This window comes from Tachypleus tridentatus, chromosome 13, assembly GCF_004210375.1.
Source record: "Tachypleus tridentatus isolate NWPU-2018 chromosome 13, ASM421037v1, whole genome shotgun sequence".
Classification (NCBI taxonomy): Eukaryota; Metazoa; Arthropoda; class Merostomata; order Xiphosura; family Limulidae; genus Tachypleus; species Tachypleus tridentatus.
Window position 1 is genome coordinate 178,141,313 of NC_134837.1, and position 19,817 is coordinate 178,161,129.

General features: G+C 32.4%; 1 protein-coding gene across 2 annotated transcripts in view; it reads right to left on the reverse strand.

The window, feature by feature from the left end:
• MRP (Multidrug-Resistance like Protein 1) overlaps window positions 1-12,829 on the reverse strand; it is a 79,737-nt gene extending 66,908 nt beyond the window's left edge. For both annotated transcript variants that reach the window (XM_076482258.1, XM_076482257.1), the window contains exons 1-3: window positions 12,683-12,829; window positions 1,675-1,851; window positions 587-715 (exon numbers count right to left, since the gene is read on the reverse strand). In XM_076482258.1, coding sequence (XP_076338373.1) covers window positions 587-715; window positions 1,675-1,851; window positions 12,683-12,727 — 351 coding nt within the window. In that variant the 5' untranslated portion in view covers window positions 12,728-12,829. The remainder of the gene's footprint in view (window positions 1-586; window positions 716-1,674; window positions 1,852-12,682) is intronic.
• Between the last annotated feature and the right edge of the window lie 6,988 nt (window positions 12,830-19,817).

Consider the following 19,817-nt stretch of genomic DNA (forward strand, 5'->3'; position numbering starts at 1 on the left):
AATTCTAATAAAAGCCACTTCCACAACTTTCTATCAGCTTTGGTTGTCACCATTTACTGATTTGAATATTTAAAACTGTTGAAAACAATATTAATACCACATCACTACACTATCACTATGCAACAATTTTGATACTAAACCTTAGTTTGCAACTATTCCACAACAAACAGCTGTGTGACATAATACAAGTATGAGACCACCATCTAGTAAAAAAAACACATCTGGGACAATTCACAATATTAACTTCTGATCAAAGCAAGGTACCTATATATATGAAATAATACCAATACTAAACCAATAGCATGTAAATGTTAGCATGAGCCATAACTGCACAATATGTAAAATCAGAATTGTTATACTGTCATACCATTGCATAACTTCATACCTACAGATACTATTAGATTTTTATTGAGTAAAAACTGCATACAATTCCAAAGTAAACTTTTGTTACCTAAATGAGCTACAGTGGTTTAGTCTTTCTTCCTTCAGAAGATTACTGAAAACAACTAACACTTTTATTGACTTATAAAAAGGAAAAATTCCCTCATTGCTAAGTACATGCCTGTAATTAATTAAATAAACTTACAAATGAAACTAGTTTGATGAATGGTGCATAATAATCTGCTGACGGGACATCCCAGCCCCAGGAAACGTGGCGATGAACTGAATAGCTAAGGTCAGCGAGAGCAAGGATAGCTAGAGCTGATGTAATTACCTACATCAGTAACATAATTGAAAAACATTATAATACTACAAATACATACATATACAGATAAAATATAACAGAGTATCAGAAACAAAGTATTTGTCCTTTCACTTATTCAAGTACTAAATCACTAAACTTTTAAACACATATAAGGACTCTGAACTTACATAACTGTACAATTTCGCTGCAAAATCATCTTTAAAAAAAACTAAACTTAGCACAAAGAAAAGGTAACATACATACAAATAGAAACTATAAATGTTAATAATAAATTTCAAAAGTACAAGTTTCAGTAAAATTACTTCAACTAAAACCTTCATCCCAGTTTATTCTTTCTAACTACTTTAATCACTTGAATTATTTACAATGCTATAGTTACACTTGTTTATTATTAGTATACATTAATGCAACTACAACAAGAAATACTTACTTTTATCGCATGCAATGAAAGATCATACTTCCAATAATAATAAAATATAATTTTGAGATGATAAATACATTAAATCAAGACCATTTACAAATTATAAATTAAATGTTCTACTAAACAGACAGCATGACAAAACTGATTTTCTGGTCTCAAAAGGAATATACACAATTAATTTAATAACATGTAAGGTAACAAGTAAAACAGCTAATACACTAAATTAACTAAAATAAATTACAATGAAATTAATTATTTCAGTTTTCTACTGAAAATTCAAAAAGTAAAACAAAGTTTAAACTATTACACTTCAATGTATTTAATCTGAAAACTACTCACAATTTCCTACCAAGGTTTTTCAATTCCAGAGACTTATTTTTTTCCAGTCAACTGGGTAATATTTTTTTATCATTTGCCAATTTACTTTTTTAAATCTAAGCCTAGAACTTCTATGTTTGTCATACTGGTTTCTTAAATAATATATATACAAACATGCATTTTAGAATTCACTTATTTTTTTCTTTTACAAGAAATAGCTAATTCTTACAAGCTTGGAAACATTGATTCCTGTCCATGGTATAAAACGACTTGTACTTTTAAGTAGGTAATATGTTTCTAATGGAGCCATCATCCACAAAAAACCAAATGGGATCCACAATAATACTGTTTTCTGAAAACATGCTGTGAAGTCCGGGGTGGTGGTGTTCCATGTCAATTCTGGATCCTATAATTGATCATATTCATGCTTAAAAAACAAGTATATTTGTCCATTATCAGTCCTTCCCTCTCTCCTCTATGTGCACACAGACATATATAACAATTTCCTAAACTGAAAATGCATTTGCAATATTACTCACCTCTGCTGACAATTCTCAATCTCTAGGATTTCCAGTCTATGTCCATCTAAGCAATGAGAATGCTTAATCCAGTCTTTAATACCCCACTTGACTGCCTTAAGTAAATTATAATTTGCAAAATTCTCCCCAACTCCTCCCAATTCACCCTTTCCCTAAGTACTGTATATAAGCACTTCATTCAGAAAATGTAATCATTTATTCTGAACATCAGCTAACACTACAGTCACAATCCCCACAATGAGAAGGTGGAGGGGCAGGTGTAGGCATGATCCATACAGAAAGCATATATAGAGAACAGTACAAGTAGGAGAAACACGCTATATCCAGAACAGGTGAGCTCTTCACCTGACCTGAAACTTTGTTCCTATATTAAAGGTGGAATAGAACACAAGTAGTCATCATTATAGGCCAGCCCTAACCAGCCAAGGTTCTACAACTCATAGTATTCATATTCCACATTGATAGATAGAGCTATTGGGTACATAATGTTATATATGAGTTTGTTTCATATGAAATGTCCAAATGTATAGGTGAAAATTAAAACACCATATTTTAACACTAATTTTATTAATCAAAATATGCTCTATTTGCTGCAATGGTTTTCTACCAACGGGTACTAATGAAAATCATACGTCTCCATAAAAACTCCATTGCTTTGGAGACAAATTCTTCAAAGACTTTGACAATAGTCTCTTGATTCCTAAATGTTTGGTGGATGTTCCAAAATTTCACATCACAATTCTCTCAATTTTGAAATGGTAATTTGTGAGGCATGAGGGCTGGCATTATCTTGCAGCAGAATCTGTTCATGCCTGTTCACCAATGATGGCTGTTTGGTGGTTAATTTTTGATGCCTTTTATCAATTTTTTTAGCAGTAAGATCATGCTGTAATTGTTTCACCTGGTTGCAGAGAGGAGTAGTGGAAAATTCCTTCTGCAGACCACCATACTATCACCATAACTTTTTTGGATGCAAAGGCAGTTTCATGTCTTGGAGATTCACCTGCATCTAACCATTGTCCTAATTTCTCCCGGTTGTCATATACAATCCACTTCTCATCACAGGTAACAATTTGCTTCAATAGCAGTTCCCTCTTGTTCCAAATGACCTTCCACCCTTCTGTCAATTCATACAGTACCCATTTGTCCAATTTTTTTAAACTTTTCTGACTGCAGCCAGGTGACAAGAAACAGTTGTACTGGAAACTTCATAGTATGCTGCAAGTGTCTGAACTGTTGTTTGTAGGTTAGCTTCCACAACAGCACACAAAAGTGCACACTTTTATTAGATCCCAACCTACAACCATAGAATGATGCTTCTTGCACCACTGAATCACAAAGAGAAAGTAAGCAACACCTAAAGAGACAAACCTTCTCCTCCATCTAAAGAAGTCAAAAGGGGACATTCTAGGCTCGAAATGATGCGATTGTGTAAGACATACTCAACCAAAGTAATATAACTCATCCTGTATGGACTTATGAACATTAATCCTCACTTCCCAACCAAGAGGGCAAAGAGTATTCCGTTTGTTCCTGGAATCATGAAGAGGAGGGATAAACTATGCTCAACCAAGAATCTAGGATTGTACCATTTCACATTCAGGATTATAAAGAGTTAGTGGACCACTTTCCATGAACAATATATGAAACTGACTTTAACCAAAAAGACAGGCCATGCACAACCAATGTGAGAAGTAGGGTCTCACTGTGACTAGTGCCACTCCTACCAACATCTTTGAAAATATCAAGAGATCTTAGTATAACTGAAACATCCAGCAAAGCAAAATGTATACTGCAGCATTATAAACACTGTATTTTCAATATATAAAACAATATATTGTTCATAGTAATAAAAATATTTATTTGGTTAGTTTTTAACTGAAAATTTTATCACAAATAAAAAAACAACTTTTTTAAAGTCAAACATAACATTTCTTTTAGCAAGCACAATAATATGCTTTAGAATTTATAGTACTGGAAAACAAGGAAGGTATAGCATACTGAAACACAGAGGTTTCTAGTCTATACCTGGAAACTTCAACATTCAATGGATCCATGATAATCATTTAATAATCAATCAATACCAACCTTACAGAAGCTTGTAGACAAGTCTTATGGAAGTAAATAATTCAACAGTTTACTGCTGCTTTTACTAAAATAGATCAATAACATGTTGATATATTATGTGCTTCAATATGTCTAGAACCACTGGTACAAAATAATGGTTCTTCTCTGTTACCCTGACTATTCATAGTAATAAATGCCTAGTTATTTTCAATATTTTCACTACTTCAGCTGTGATATACTCAAGATATTCCACAAGGTTATAAAAAACATGTTCAGAAATAATTAAACATAAATCAAATTATTATTTTTACAACTACTCTGGTCCTCATTACTCATCATCATAAACAAATACACTTTAATTGCCAAAAATATATTTTAGCACAAAAACAAAACACCTGCAAAATAATTTTTATTTGTTTTAAAGCTACCTAATAGGTTACCTATACTGTGCCTACTATCAAGGTTGAACATCTTAGTTGGATATCATAACCCCCACTGTTTACTCTTGAGCCATTTAAGTATGCAAAATAAACAACTTAAGATATGTTTAATCTCTAGAGAAGCCAAAATGGCAAAATGCTAATCAAATTGAACTGATGTTACTTTTATGGCTTGTTTAGCTATTAGTTAATTGTTTCTATTAAGTCCCATTCAAAAACACACATTTCATACTCATTCAAATTAAAGATGCACTTATACATAAAAGAGAGAACAAAAAACTTTTAAAGAATAATCAGGATTCATGATATTGTAAACAATATGTAAATAGCTCTTCAGTACTTTGTTATACAAATAAAGCTCCAATTAAGCAACATTATTCTCAACCTATATGGGGTTATTGGAGCTTAAACTACTTAAAATTATAGTTCTGGACTGGTCAGATATGGGTTTTGTTGGGTTTTTTTGTTTATTTTTCAAACTGTAGTACTATGTTGGTTATGATAAAATGAGTGTATGTGTGTTTTCTTGTAGCAAAGCCACATCTGGCTATCTGCTGAGTCTACCGATGAGAATCGAACCTCCGATTTTAGCATTGTAAATCCGTAGACTTACCGCTGTACTAGAGGGGCACGGTAGAAAGAATAATCTAATATTGGCTAACGCGTTTCCTGTTGCAACACAAAAGAGAGGAATGGGAATGTAAAAAAAAAAAAAAAAAAAACGATTATCGGATCTAACTATAATGCTATAACCTCAAACTTAACTTTAGTGGCAGGTAATAAGGTGCTTATAAAACAGATTAACGCTTTCAAACCTTAAAATACAACAAACTGAATGATGGTCTTTAGCTGTTAGTTACCCAGCTGTGAATGAAGGAACTTCATACTGCTGAAACAGTAGCTATCTGTTAGTCATGTTATTTAAGGTGAACTCAATATTTTATGTTCGCATACTGCAGCCAATTACATTACAAACGGGAAACAACCTGAATACTAAACTAGAAAACCTTAAATGGTCTTTCACAATATAGATTTAGATGTGTGCGAGTAAACAAAAACTTCCGAGAATAATTATTTAAAAATGTAATAATAATGTTCTTATGTATACACACGTAAGATACAACGTACCGATTCCCATAACAACGTTCTGTTGTAGACGCAAACCTACTTTTACAGCTGCCCTCTAATTGATTCTCAATTTATGCTGGTAAATTACTGGACCAACCTGGTGACGACCCTACATAAAGTAATGATGACAACGAAGATATGTTCGTTAGATTATGAAGAATTACTATACGAGTTTCTATCGACTTCAAAATTTCATTTAGAAAAACGATTTTATTTAAAAAGTGTCCCGACATACATAAAAATAAAACGTCATAAACTTAACTGTTTAATAAGTTGGAAAATATCTCTGTATGTGAGAAGTGAAATATTCATTGGTACAAGTCTGATGCTTTCTGAAGTTTAACGAAGTATATTTTTTAAAGAATTGAACATCAGTTTACATGAAAATCATACAATTAAAATCCGAACAGTACATTTTTACAAGCTGTGGTTATGCTGAACAGCTGTATATGTGATGCGAAGCTTTTTTTATCTCTCTCTCTTTCCAGTATGAAGTAAATGTTATTTCTCCTCGTGTGGTCGAGCTATTCCCAGCTAGCGGAACTTGTTTATTTAACTGTCTATTATCATCGCTTGTATCGCTCGTGCCGGTGATGGCTGACAGATAGTATGTGTGAATATATATGTAATTCACTTAAGGCTTTTAGTTTCGGTGATATCACTCATGTAATCTAACTTAATCAACGACTTGTTATCTTATTAACTTCAATCATTCCATTTGTCAGCTTGCTTCATGTAACACGTGATATATATATATACACACACACACACACACAAGCATAAAAACTATTTATCGACATTCACACGTCGTATACCCTACGTTTGTAATTAAACGTGAGTGTAATATTTCATTCACTTGATTCCATACACTCTCAGTTTAATAAAGTTTTACACACACACACATATACACGTCTTCCCCCAAACAGATGCAATTCCAAAGGTTAATACCACAAGTGAATTACATTACGTAATTTCAATTCTATTATGTTTATTTTCAACTGATACAACGTGGTCTTCAGACGTTTTAACAAAAAAAAAAAGACATTTCCAATTCAACCAAAGAAACCTCAAACATTCACAGCCTCCTTCACACAGGCGGTAACAGAGTTCCATAAAAACACCTGATGCAATCTAATTTTAATCGAAAGAGTACAAGGTAAATTATTGCAATAATTAAATAAATCCTGAAACAAGCAAACACAGTGTTAAAGTATTAATTGATATCACAAGCAAAACCAAAATACTTAAGTTAAGCAACTAAGATAATTCAGATTTTTTTTAAATAGCTATACTGGTTTACTGATGCCCTCAAAATGCGAACAAATTTCCTTCCTTTGGAACTGATCGACTCTAATTAAACTCTCACGCATATTATACGTCAATCCTCCACCAGTAACAGTGCGACATTCTCTCACTACACAGGTGACTCCCGCTATTCAATTCTACCAAACTATCAAGTCGAGTTTTAGCAGAAAATCGAAGCACCATTTTCAATGGGGGAAAAAATACGTTTTCAGAATAAGGAAATTATAATATCCAATATGGGACATTACCTCTTCTCACATAAGTAGCTGGAATCCTTCATTGAATAAGTGGAGGGACCAGTGCGATGGAAAGAAAGATACATCCTTCAAAATTGTTCAAAGGACACTGCTTAAGAAGAAATAATCAGATTTTATCATCTGATGTGGGAAACCACATCACTTGTGAAACAGGTTTACTCTTCATCCACCACAGAAGAATATGGACAGAAAACAGAAGCATATCCAACTGCCATAGACCTGTAAGTTGAACATTATTCAAACCATGCAATATTTATGAAATGCAGTCCCAGAAATTATAAAAGTGAGGAAAGTAAAAAGGATGTGCCCCTAGGTATAAAGTCTCTAGGGCATGATGAAATGTACACAGCAAGTCAACTAGATCTAAAACCCAAGCTGTCAGGAAATGACATCCACACAGTGGTAGGATGGGGATCATACTATTGGAAAGTCAACAACAACCCAAAACCTGTGTGCCATGTACTGGCATTCATGTCAGGGTAGAAAAAATGATCATATCACCTGCAAATCAACCACAATCCAAAACCCAAGCCACAAGGAACCAACATCCATGTGGGAATAAAAAAGAGAATTATAATGGTAGCAAGTCAACTACAATCCAAAACCCAGTTAATTGGTGGGGGTAGGAAAGTCCACAAGACCAGAGGAAATGTAACATCCCCAGACTTGTGAACAAGGTGCATGTGAATATGATAGATTGATCTGGGAACCCTACATCCAGATAATAAGGAACCATACAAAAATGGGAGATTGGATAAAACATAACATACCCAAGAAATTATGTAGAAAAATATCATATTAGGCTTACCTGATTCTACAGGAGGGGTAGAAAAGAAACCACAGCAACATCTGGAGGTGTAAAAAGGCTATCAAATCTTCATTGCACTGAACAAGTTCGGCTTGATTAGAAGGATTAGTAGTTTGTCTATATAACAATTAATCTAACAATGGATAATAGCATAGAAATCCAATGACAGGTCTTCCCTACCTCCAGCTTCTAAAAATGGTGCTAGAAGTATAACATATGAAGTGGGAACACAAACCTCAGGGTTGATACATGATGATTTGCCTGAGATGCATTGAAATCAGTCAGTTCCATTGGAAGGGAGAGAGAGAGGGCTTGAGGTATGCATAAAAAAAATTTGTATACAGAAGGCAGCACTGAATGAGTGTGTGCATTTGTATTTTCTGATAGCAAAGCCACATCAGGCTATCTGCTAAGTCCACCGAGGAAGCACTGAACATGAATAACTATTTATGTAAGAGGAGGTAATGTAACATATTTGAAATAAGATTTTGATCGGTCTTACTTGTCTATACATAGCTTCTTGTGGAAAACTAAATTGTGATTCGAAAAAAACATTCTTTGTAAATATATAATCAAAAGCTTTAATATTCAGAGTTCATGTGGTTACATTTTCAGATAACAAAAATACCTTTGATCTCAATTTATAACAAATAGTAAAGAAACAACCAAACTCTAACAGAATATAAAACTGCACAAGAAGCCCTAATCATAACCAACAGAATATAATGTTATACACACAATAAATGTATAAACAAACATTACCATCACTTTAATGTCAACTGTATGTTTAATCTATAGCAGCTTTCAAAACTGTGTGTTGCTGCAAGTTGTTAGAAATGTCATCGTTTTATCACTAAGAATAATTATGAAAAAAACCAAAAACTACAAAATATTGCATATGGCAGAAGGAGTGTCCCACACACCAAGATAAGTGGGTTTGGATGTTGTTGTTGGAAGACATTTGGAAACCATTAATCTACAGCAATAACATAATATATGACAAAAACTTTCATTACTAATAAATTTTATTCAATGTGTGTGTTTTTTCTTTTAGCAAAGCCACAAAGGCTATCTGCTCAGCCCACCGAGGGGAATCGAACCCCTGATTTTAGCGTTGTAAATCCGGAGACATACCGCTGTACTAGCGGGGGACATTTTATTCAATATATAATCAATAACATCTTCAGCTAAAGAAACTTTTCTTTTATATCAATGGGTAAAGTATAGAGCATCCTTCATAATTTTTCAGTAACATGGCTCAACTTATTACAGCTAAAAATATCTATGATCAGACCAAAATAATTAACAGTAATAATTTTAATAAATATATACAATTACAACTGAAATAATGCTTACTTCCTGGTAATAACATCTTATCTTTATTATTACATACAACTGCACAGCTTTGAAAAAAGTCCCATTATGAATTTTTGTAAGTTACGTTTTGCACATTAGATTTCAAAATATCTTATGAAAACATATCTTAGAAGCAACTATAAAAAACTTAAATTTACTTATAACAACAAAAATTCAAAGTCATCTTTCATATATTCTACAACATTCATGACTTGAACCTTTGGAACAAATGAAACACAAAGTTTTGATTTATTGCCCTTTCAATTATTGTTACACCACATATATCAAGGTTTACTGGGTAAACACAAGATTAATTTGAAGTTGTTCTATTCTCTCTATCTTGCTTACAAAAGGGTCACAGCAAATGGAACAATGATCACAAGAGACAGCCTATTCTATGTTATATACCAAAGTACAGTTCCTTTCTTGTTTGCTTATTTCAAAGCTGCAAAACCTAACTGTATTTTGACACGTACTGTAAACAAAAGCTCAACCATATCCATTAACCTAAAGATGGTGCACCGAAAATTGCACAGGAATGTGAAACACTAGATTTTATTTTACCTTATTTAAATACTCCTTAGTTTTTAATTACACACAAGACAATTATGATTTTAATACCAATAAATATAAATTACATGTAGTTTAGTGGAAGCTGGAAATTTCTTTTGCAGTGTTTCAACAAATTATTATGCAATTATGTTATTAAGCATAATTTTTTTTACTTCTCAACACACATTTTCACAAAATTGTTTAGCAACTTAAGACTATAATAAAGTACATAATCAGCTACAAAATATTTTGGTTATCCATCTTGTGTTTGTATTTAGCTTGCTATACAAAAAAGATGCAAAACTAACTGAAATGATACACAGTCAGGATACTTTATGATATCTCACTTAACCAAACTGGCACAAGTAACAGGATTTTTACTAAAAGAAGATAAAAACCAACATTTAATGCAAAGCCATTTAGTCCATTAAAATCATTAATTAGCCTGAACATTCAAAATCTCCCAAAACTACTTTATACTGGGACTAATATTATTTTTGTAACTCAGTCTTTCAAACTGAACCTTATATACGTACATGTACAAAATTTTTTTATCGTTATGAAATCTTCACTTCAGTATATACTATATTACTTAATAATATTTAAAAGAAATATTTAGCTTTAGAGAAATAGTGTGTAATTATTCAACAGTAGCTTTTAAACTGCTACAAAGATCAGATACATGCATCACTTTAACACACAAACCATTCTAACAATTATTAATCTTAAAGGATAATTAATCCTAACTAAAGACTTAACATTAATGTGGGCTTGCACACTTTAAGGTAATTTAATATCCTAATTATTTCTTTCTAATTAAATAATCAGTCCTAAACTCAAATTCCTCTAGTAAGCCTGCAAAAGTTTTCAATAACAATAAAACTCGGAAGTTTAAAACTCTTTTCACAACACAGACTGTTTGAGGACTTTCTCTGCAATTACTACAACATATCTTATAACAAGAAGGTCAAAAATGAAACCGAAAACTACATACAGCCTAACAACTAACACATTTCACTAATATAAATTAACAATGATGGAAACCTGCTCACAATGGGTCTTGATGTCAGATACTTAGACCAGATTTCTCACACTCTTGATTTATATGAAGCATTTTGAACAATAATACAAAAATGAAGGCACTCAAATACTTCCACAGGTTTATTAGTAAATTGCTACAGATTTATATACAGGCTGAAGTGTAAAAGTGAGGTTGTAGTAACATCTCAGAGCTTTATCTTTTGCTTCTGGGGCTTATTAACCCCACCCTTAAATACAATTCTTTTTCCTTCTTCCACTCAACAATACATTAGCAGCCTACTACTGATAGACTCTGTAATAGGAAAATAAACCTTGTCATAATAATTGAAAACATTATTTTAGATTCTACAAATAGTTTCACTTAACTTTTTCACACATTTAATCAAAAGTTTTACTCATTGTTTGCCCAGCATGGCCTACTCTATTCCTAAAAGTATTACATAACAAAACAACAGTTTTACAGCAGTTAATTACTTTTTAACCAAAAATTAATTTTAATTCAAAATATTTAAGAATATGAATATTCATCCAAACATTTAAGAAAATTACTAAGTACATAGGTGTTATTTACGATGTTATTAACCCATAATATGAACATATTATTTACAGGATCAAAAAGGAAAATCAATCCTTAATGAGTACAGTTAATCAAATACACTTTTCTCATTTGAAAGGATTATAACACTGTTTCATCAGTTGAGTAACTTTGCTTTCAATAATATTTTCAGTCCTAAACTCAGTAATAGTATTTCATGAAGTCTGATCAGCTTAAAGGATGATATATTTTTTAGGAGGAAAACATCAACAAAGAACTGTTAGGAAGGTAAATATAATAGGATCTATTACATTTGTTTAGTGCCAGATTCACTCTTTATTTAGACATCTAAACACTGAGTGATAAAATGATGACTAAAATATTTTTATGTTCATATTTTTATTTTAAAAAGAACCTGTTGTATCTTTTTCTTTAACAATATCAGTTTCATTTAACACAAAACTTAAATTATAAACTTTGAAATAATTTAAAATTTATCAAACCAATTTGATTTTGAATTTTAAATTACAATAAAACTCTATGCTCATCGTGGAAATGATAAAAAGCTTATAGAACAATCAATAGTTTATCACACATAAAACTTGAGAAGCATAACCCTACAAACATTTTTAACCTTAACCCTTCACTTTGTCTTAGCACGGGGTGTCCATTACAATTAAAATGAAAATGGATTGGTTGTGCTTGTCACTAGACCTAAAAAAAGTATTAAATCAAAAAATTAATTCTCACTGATAGGTATAATCACACATTTGGCGTTTATTTTGATGTTTCTCAAATGTAATAAAAACAAATATTTCAAAGCACTTATAACTCTTGTAAATACCAATAACAAAAATCGTAATAATAAAACTAATATTTAAGAAGGTTTCCAAGTTATTGTGGCCTTTAAAATGCACACCACAATACAGTGTTAGGGTACAATTAAAACGTATTTACTGTCGTACTTGTTAACAGTTACTGTTATCAGTATCAAGTACTAATGAGTTTCATTACTCACTCACCACTACTAGTTCCGTACTACAACTAGATTACTTCAAAAATTAAGTTTATGCAAACTACAATTACAAAGTAGGGCACTGATCAATTTCAGCCTATATTTTCTTCATTCAAAATAATATCGGCATCAATGTATGTTTTTAAAATTTATCTCAAATGCACAAACTAAATAATAACAAAATAAACACTTACCCAAAATGCAGACGTACCGCAAAACACTTCAAGCTTCGCAGCCATACCTGATTAACAGCGACCTCTAACTGTACGAAATGCCTCTTCTCCAGCTTCTCTTTAATGGTAGTGAGATAACTCAGCAAAGTTGCATCGTCATCGCTTGCAATTGAGGCAAGGTCATGTGAGATAAGTGTTCTATTGCAAACAACCAGTTATATATGAATACATTCTAGAATAACCACAGTCAAACATACATGGTTACATCTATCTATTTGAATATCATACTTACCTATCTAGAAATTTGCTTTACAAATGTATTTTTTATATAAGTGCACATATAAGCTATGCAATTCATTTTGCATGTCTAACGTTTTTGGTTATTGAAAAACGAAGTGTATAAAGTTAGACTAATAGACTTGAACTCTGTCTTTTTACTTTATTGTATATTTGTGATGATCCAAAAGAGTTCTAGTCCAACTGGTTGACCTGTGATTTACACATAGTCAGAGCAACGAAAGTACAAAAAAGAAAACATTATAAACAGAAGTAAAGTAAGGCTTTTGTAAATTACAAATTCATCATCTTCTTCATTATATATCTTTCTTTTTAAATGATACACTGAGCTATTTAGTGTTATATCCACGAAGGCCGCCTGATGGATCACCTGTTTTAATCACTTGCATCATACAGTAGTGTGTTATCTGTCAATTAGTCAATAGACACTTAAATGGCGTTACATAAGGAGCACTTAACTTTGCAATTTGTACTGTCGTGATATCAGTTTGCTTGTTGTTTTTTTTTAATTTCTCACAAAGCTACACAAGGGCTATCTGCGCTAGCCGTCCCTAATTTAGCAGTGTAAGACTAGAGGGAAGGACACTAGTCATCACCACCCTCCGCCAACTCATGGGCTACTTTCTTACTTACGAATAATGGGATTGACCGAACATTATAAAGCCCCCACGGGTGAAAGGGTGAGCATGTTTGGTGTGATAGGGATTCGAACCCGCGATCCTCAGATTACGAGTCGAGTGCCTTAACCACCTCATGGCATCAGTATGCAGCCTGTAGGCTAAAACACAATATGAAGTATGAACTTAAAAAGTGAAAAGTAATCTCTGTTCCTATTAATTTTGGTTTTATTTATTCTTGAAAAAGAACTCTTTCCGACATGAGGAAATGCATCTACTTTAGCAGGCATTTTTCTCTACTGTCGTTGTAAGTCAAAGTTACACGTAAAATGAAATACCTGTGCTTCACCCATCACGTGGGAATCGAAGCTCAAATTTTACGTTGTAAGTCCATAAACTTACTGCTGATCTACCAGGTGACCTTTTCATTTTATAATAGTATCTTAATCATAATTATCTTTAAAACACTTCTGAAAAAGTTTGTAAAATAAGTAGCCTTGCAAATAATTAGAAACACGGTATACAGTAGAACTAAAATGATATTAAAATAATTTTGACAAACTTTGTATTTAAAAATTATCAGTATAATGTCAACCTTAAATTTTCGGAATACGACTGGTATATGCAGCTCGATAACCTAAACACTTTCGCAGGTTAAATATATACGATACCCCAAAGCCTAAGATACGATTCGTTCTCAGACTGTTCATCCCTCCCTCTTTTTGTTTCTGTAAGACTCTTGTAACCAATTTTCAGGAAATTTCGTACAATATTTTTCAGTGATCCCCTTCTTAGATGCGATTTATAGAGACGCAAAATGGACCTTAATCTATTTGTGTTATATAATATTGTTGTTTGTCCTAAACAGGAAGCACTTTAAATGTGACAGATGCTTAGGTTTAAAATATCGAGCAGGCGGTCTTCTTACTGAGTCCTAACTTTTTTGTATAATTTAGTATTACATAGCTTTAAAATTAAAAATACATAAAATATAACTAATTCGTAAAAGGATCTTAAATTTTATATTAGCAAGTTGGGAAACTAGGAAAATAATATATTTCTTGTCGATTCGTTTGACTGGGGTGGTTATATGTATTAAGTACGTTTTCTTATTCGTAAGCTCGTTTTTCAAATAATTCATTTTTAATTAATGATATATTCAGTTAATATCTGATTCTTGGCTATAATTATATTTCACTTAAGTCTTAGCTTGAGATGTATGGTGTTCATAGCTTATACCAGCAACTTCTGACGATATAGCTTTGAAAACCTGTCGTCGATATAGGCTAAAGTTATATACCTCAATTTTTTTTTAATTAAATGTAGCGGATATAACAATCACATGCAATTTGGAATACACATGAAAATATCAAAGTTTAAATAGACTAATGCAAATTGTTTCGTTTGTTCACAACTTTGCCGATACGTTTAAATCTTCCTCCCGTTAGTACAGTGGTAAGTCTACGGACTTACAACGCTAAAATTAGCAGTTCGAAATGTATATTTAGCAGATAGCCTGATGTGGTTTTGCTATCAGAAAACATACACACACGTCTAAATCTCCATGAACATTTTTATAATGAAAGTAACTAAACGGTACTAAATACGTTTGAGTTAGAGTAACAATGTCTTAGATCATCAGTTGCTAAATTGCCTTCATGAATTGGCACAGAAGAAACATTTCCTAGATTGAAATAACTAACTCGAACACTTTGAATTTAGACTGTACTTACTCTTACATACTTTATAACTCAGTACAAAATATTTAAATACGCAAAGAAAAATAATCCTATATATTACAGCATATTTTAATAACGTTCACCAACAACATGAAACCTTTTACCGATTATTATCATTAGTAATTACCATTTGTTGTTATTACTTACATGGTCAAAACACAATGCATATTATTAGTAGTAAATTAACATTTGTTGTAATTACTTACACGGTCAAAACACGTATATTATCAGTAGTAAATTACCATTTGTTGTAACTACTTACATGGTCAAAACGCAATGTATATTAAGAATTTTAAATATAAATTAAAACTTGTTGAATAAATGTGTGATAATTTTTCAGATTTTGGTTAAAAGAACACATTGGTACCCCTGTTGGAGTGATGAAAAAATCCAAAGTTTTAATATAGGGTTGATTCGTTTTAAATAAATAAATCTTATCCCTTAAGTTACTAAACTACCAAAACTCGTTTACAGCAAACAAAATAGATCAATCATAATTGAATAATGCACCAAGACTATTTATCAACGTCTAAGAAAAGTTGCGTTTGTAAATGTGTTTAGTATAGCTGTTCTGTTGTGATAATTACTGGAAAATTATCTTTATTTCTGACTTGAGATAAAAATTTATTGTGTTAAATCGTAGGTATATGGCACCAACTGTTTAGCTTGTAAAATGCTGAACGTTATTATTGAATTCTATAGAGTAATAAAGCAGAGTTACCCACAGAACCAAATGAAGGCGTGGATAGGTTTGACTTTAGTATTTGCGCTAATTATATATATTATTGCTTGCTCGAGGTAATAATGATAGAAGTGCATCGACATGGATTTTCACTCAGTCAATGTAAGCTTTTTTTTTAATTTGTTGATTAGAGTTTTTTGCGAAGAGTGCAAAAAAGCTGTCTTCGCCCATTTGTCTTCAGTCCTGTACTGATAAACTAGAATGTGTATGTGTGTATTTTTATAGCAAAGGCACATCGGGCTATCTGCTGAGCCCACCGAGGGGAATCGAACGCCTGATTTTGCGTTGTAAATCCGAAGACATACCGCTGTACTAGCGGGGGACAACAGATTAGAAAGTTTGGTATTTTATATTCAAGCGATTTAACAATTGAAGACTGTTTAAGCAGAAAGAAGGGCATGTAGTCTTGGCATTATTATTTGTATAACCAACAACTTTCATATTAAAAGCGCCGAGTTAATCATAAAAATTCTTATTAATAAACAAATTTATGATATAATACGTTATAGGTATTTCAGATTTTATTTTTCAGCTACTTTTTCTATTTTCTTAGAATGTAACGTAACTTATTAATTATACCGTATTCGTCGATTACGTCATACTTTGTAAAAAAATCGATTCAAACTGACACAACAGAGTGAAAAACCATGACTATGCAACTTTTATCATTATTACTTCGAGCAAATAATAATATATAAAAGGCGCAAATACTTTAGTCACACTCACCCACGCCTTCCTTTCGTTCTGTGGGTAACTCTGCTTTATCACAGGCATGGCTTTTTTTTTTATGTGTCCGTGTATTAAATGAAGGTTTCGAAGTTATATCCTATGTTTTTCATTAGATTTTTAGGAAACCGTTATTTACTGCACTCGTGTGGCTGCCATTGTGTGACGGTGTCACGTTGTGTGAACGCATAGCTACCACATATTTATTTTAACAATTTTGATTTTCAACCACAAGTAGTTCAAGGATCAAAGGAGCTGTTCGTAACTGAGTGTTATCATGACATTTTGATAAGAAACGAAAATTTTCCAAATACATTTTGTTATTACCTGGTATTGATGAAACGATGTATTTTAATAGGGACAGGTGGCTAGGAGCACTCGGCTCGTACTATTCGTTGGCAAAAGAGAAGCCTAAGAGTTGGCGGTGGGTGGTGATGACTAGCTGTCTTCCATCTAGTCTTACACTGCTAAATTAGGGATAGCTAGCGCAGATAACCATCGTTTAGCTTTTTTGCAAAATTCAAAACAAATCAAGCCAATCAAGCGCTGCTTAAAACATTTTACTAAACACGTAAATATATTGTATATTGACAATTAAGTGTTTGAAAACATAGTTACAATATAAGTATTAAATAATTTAACACCTCTCCCCGTTAAACTTGTACATCAGATCTTTAAGATAAAATCAAATTTAAAATAATAATAATAATAAAATGGTGCTAAAATAAAACAGGCCACCTACGTTCTAGGCTTAATTAAAACAAAATTAAAATATATGTATATAAATGGACATTGCCCTGAAAATGTGTGTGTGTGTTTTTCTTATAGCAAAGCCACATCGGGCTATCTGCTGAGCCCACCGAAGGTAATCGAACCCCTGATTTTAGCGATGTAAATCCGTAGACTTACCGCTGTACTAGCGGGGGGCACCCTGAAAAGGACCAGATTTAAAGTTATGTTATTACTTCACTATTAATCAGCCCATTCAAACAAAGTAATGGAAGGAGGAAGAGGTCTAGTGTACCTGACCCTCTTGAGTATACAAATATATATACCCAAACGTCCATAGATAGATAGATAGACTTACACTTTGATCAAAGTGTATTGCTGGGTTACACTAGTTTCAGAAGCTTGTAGTTGACCTTGAAGTGAAAGTATTGTTATTCACAAAGAATGAATGTGTACATTTGGGGGTTCAAAATACTTAACTTCCTAGATATATAGTATATAAATCCCTATCACTCTTGAGATAGTGGTAAATAAAGCTCATTAACTTCTGAGATAGAGAATTTGGAATATTATAAAACCTCTTTACATAGTACAAGTATGCATACTCCTGAAACACAGAGATGGAATGGCTCGGGTCTCATATTGATAAATTTGTTTTCACGACAGTAGTTCTCTCTAAATAAAATGGTATCCGTTATGAAATCACCCTCCTCTCTTTAAATTCTGAGCTAATAAAATTCACCTTTTTCCGTCAATTTTACATACTTTCAATCATTAAAAAATGGTTCGGAATTTCACTAATTTTCCACCACTAAAAATTAGTCATATTTTTTATATTTCTTCTTCACATAATTCTAATGTTAACTTTATTTATACTAAATGCATCACTTCGAAAATACAGTTTTTTTTAAATCGTGAAATTTGGAGAATATTGTTTGTTTGTTTTTTTAATTTCCCACAAAGCTACACGAGGACTGTCTCCGCTAGCTGTCCCTAATTTAGCAGTGTAAGATTAGAGGGAAGGCAGCTAATCATCACCACTCACCGCTATCTCTTGGGCTACTCTTTTACAAACGAGTAGTGGGATTGACTGTAAACTGAGAGTCGCGGGTTCGAATTTCCATCACACCAAACAGGTTCGCCCTTTCAGCCGTGGGGACGTTGTAAAGTAACGGTCAATCCCATTATTCGTTGGTAAAAGAGTAGCCCAAAGAGTTGGCGGTTAGTGGTGATGACTAGTTACCTTTCTTCTAGTCTTACATTGCTAAATTAGGGTAGGCTAGTGCAGATAGACCTCGAGTAACTTTGCACGAAATTTAAAACAAGAGAAGTCAAGTTCAACCTTCACTTTGATCAAGGTGTGTTATTGGGTTATACTAGTTTTGGATAATTCTACTTCCCATTTATTATATCTGCTATTGTAAGGCTATGTAATATGAAGAAATGAATAGTGGCCAATTACATCTTTTATTTATTTTTGTTTTTCTCATAGTGAATACAAAGCACGTTCACACCAACAGTGTTAATATTAGATATTCTTTTCTTTCCAGTTTGACATTTGATAACCTCATAACAAATATTTCCCTTGTTTTGTTATCGTATATTTTGCAAATAAGGACTGTTGTACATCTTGTTATTGCTTCTTACTTGCTGACGAAACTCACGCAGTGTTCAGAGAGAGACACAAACTCATACGATTCAGATTGGTACTTTACGAACTTAATTTATTCTGAGTATACCAGAAAGGTTAAATATGAACATTTACTTAACAAGAAAAATTATAAGTGTCATGTTGGAGAGTTTTGAAAATTGTTCCAATTATATTGTTTTTGTTTATTCATTTTTTTAACCAGTTTTTCTAAAATTACTTGTATATCTTATTGATTTTGTTTATTACAGAGCACAAAGCTACGCAAAGGGCTATCTGTGCTTGGCTCACCATGGGTATCAAAACCTGGCTTGAAGCAGTACAAGTTCCTAGACTGGTGGTGGGGGCTGTTTAATAGGCTTTATCTGCCCTTCATATCTTCTTTTGTAATAATGCAGTTCCTCTAATGCACACCAGAATGAATAATTGTGGTACTAAAAGTGTATTACCTTGTGATTTTTTGGCACATAATGTATTTTTTCAATATCTTAAGCATTATATATAGTTTTAATATTTTTCATTCAGTCTATTTCTATTTAGTTTTCACATAAATTCATGGTCCAAAAAACTGTTGAAATTGCTTGGTTCAAGTTTCCTTTGTTTCTTGACTATTCTCAACAGCAGATCAATTACTTTATCACCAGGAACATTACAACTT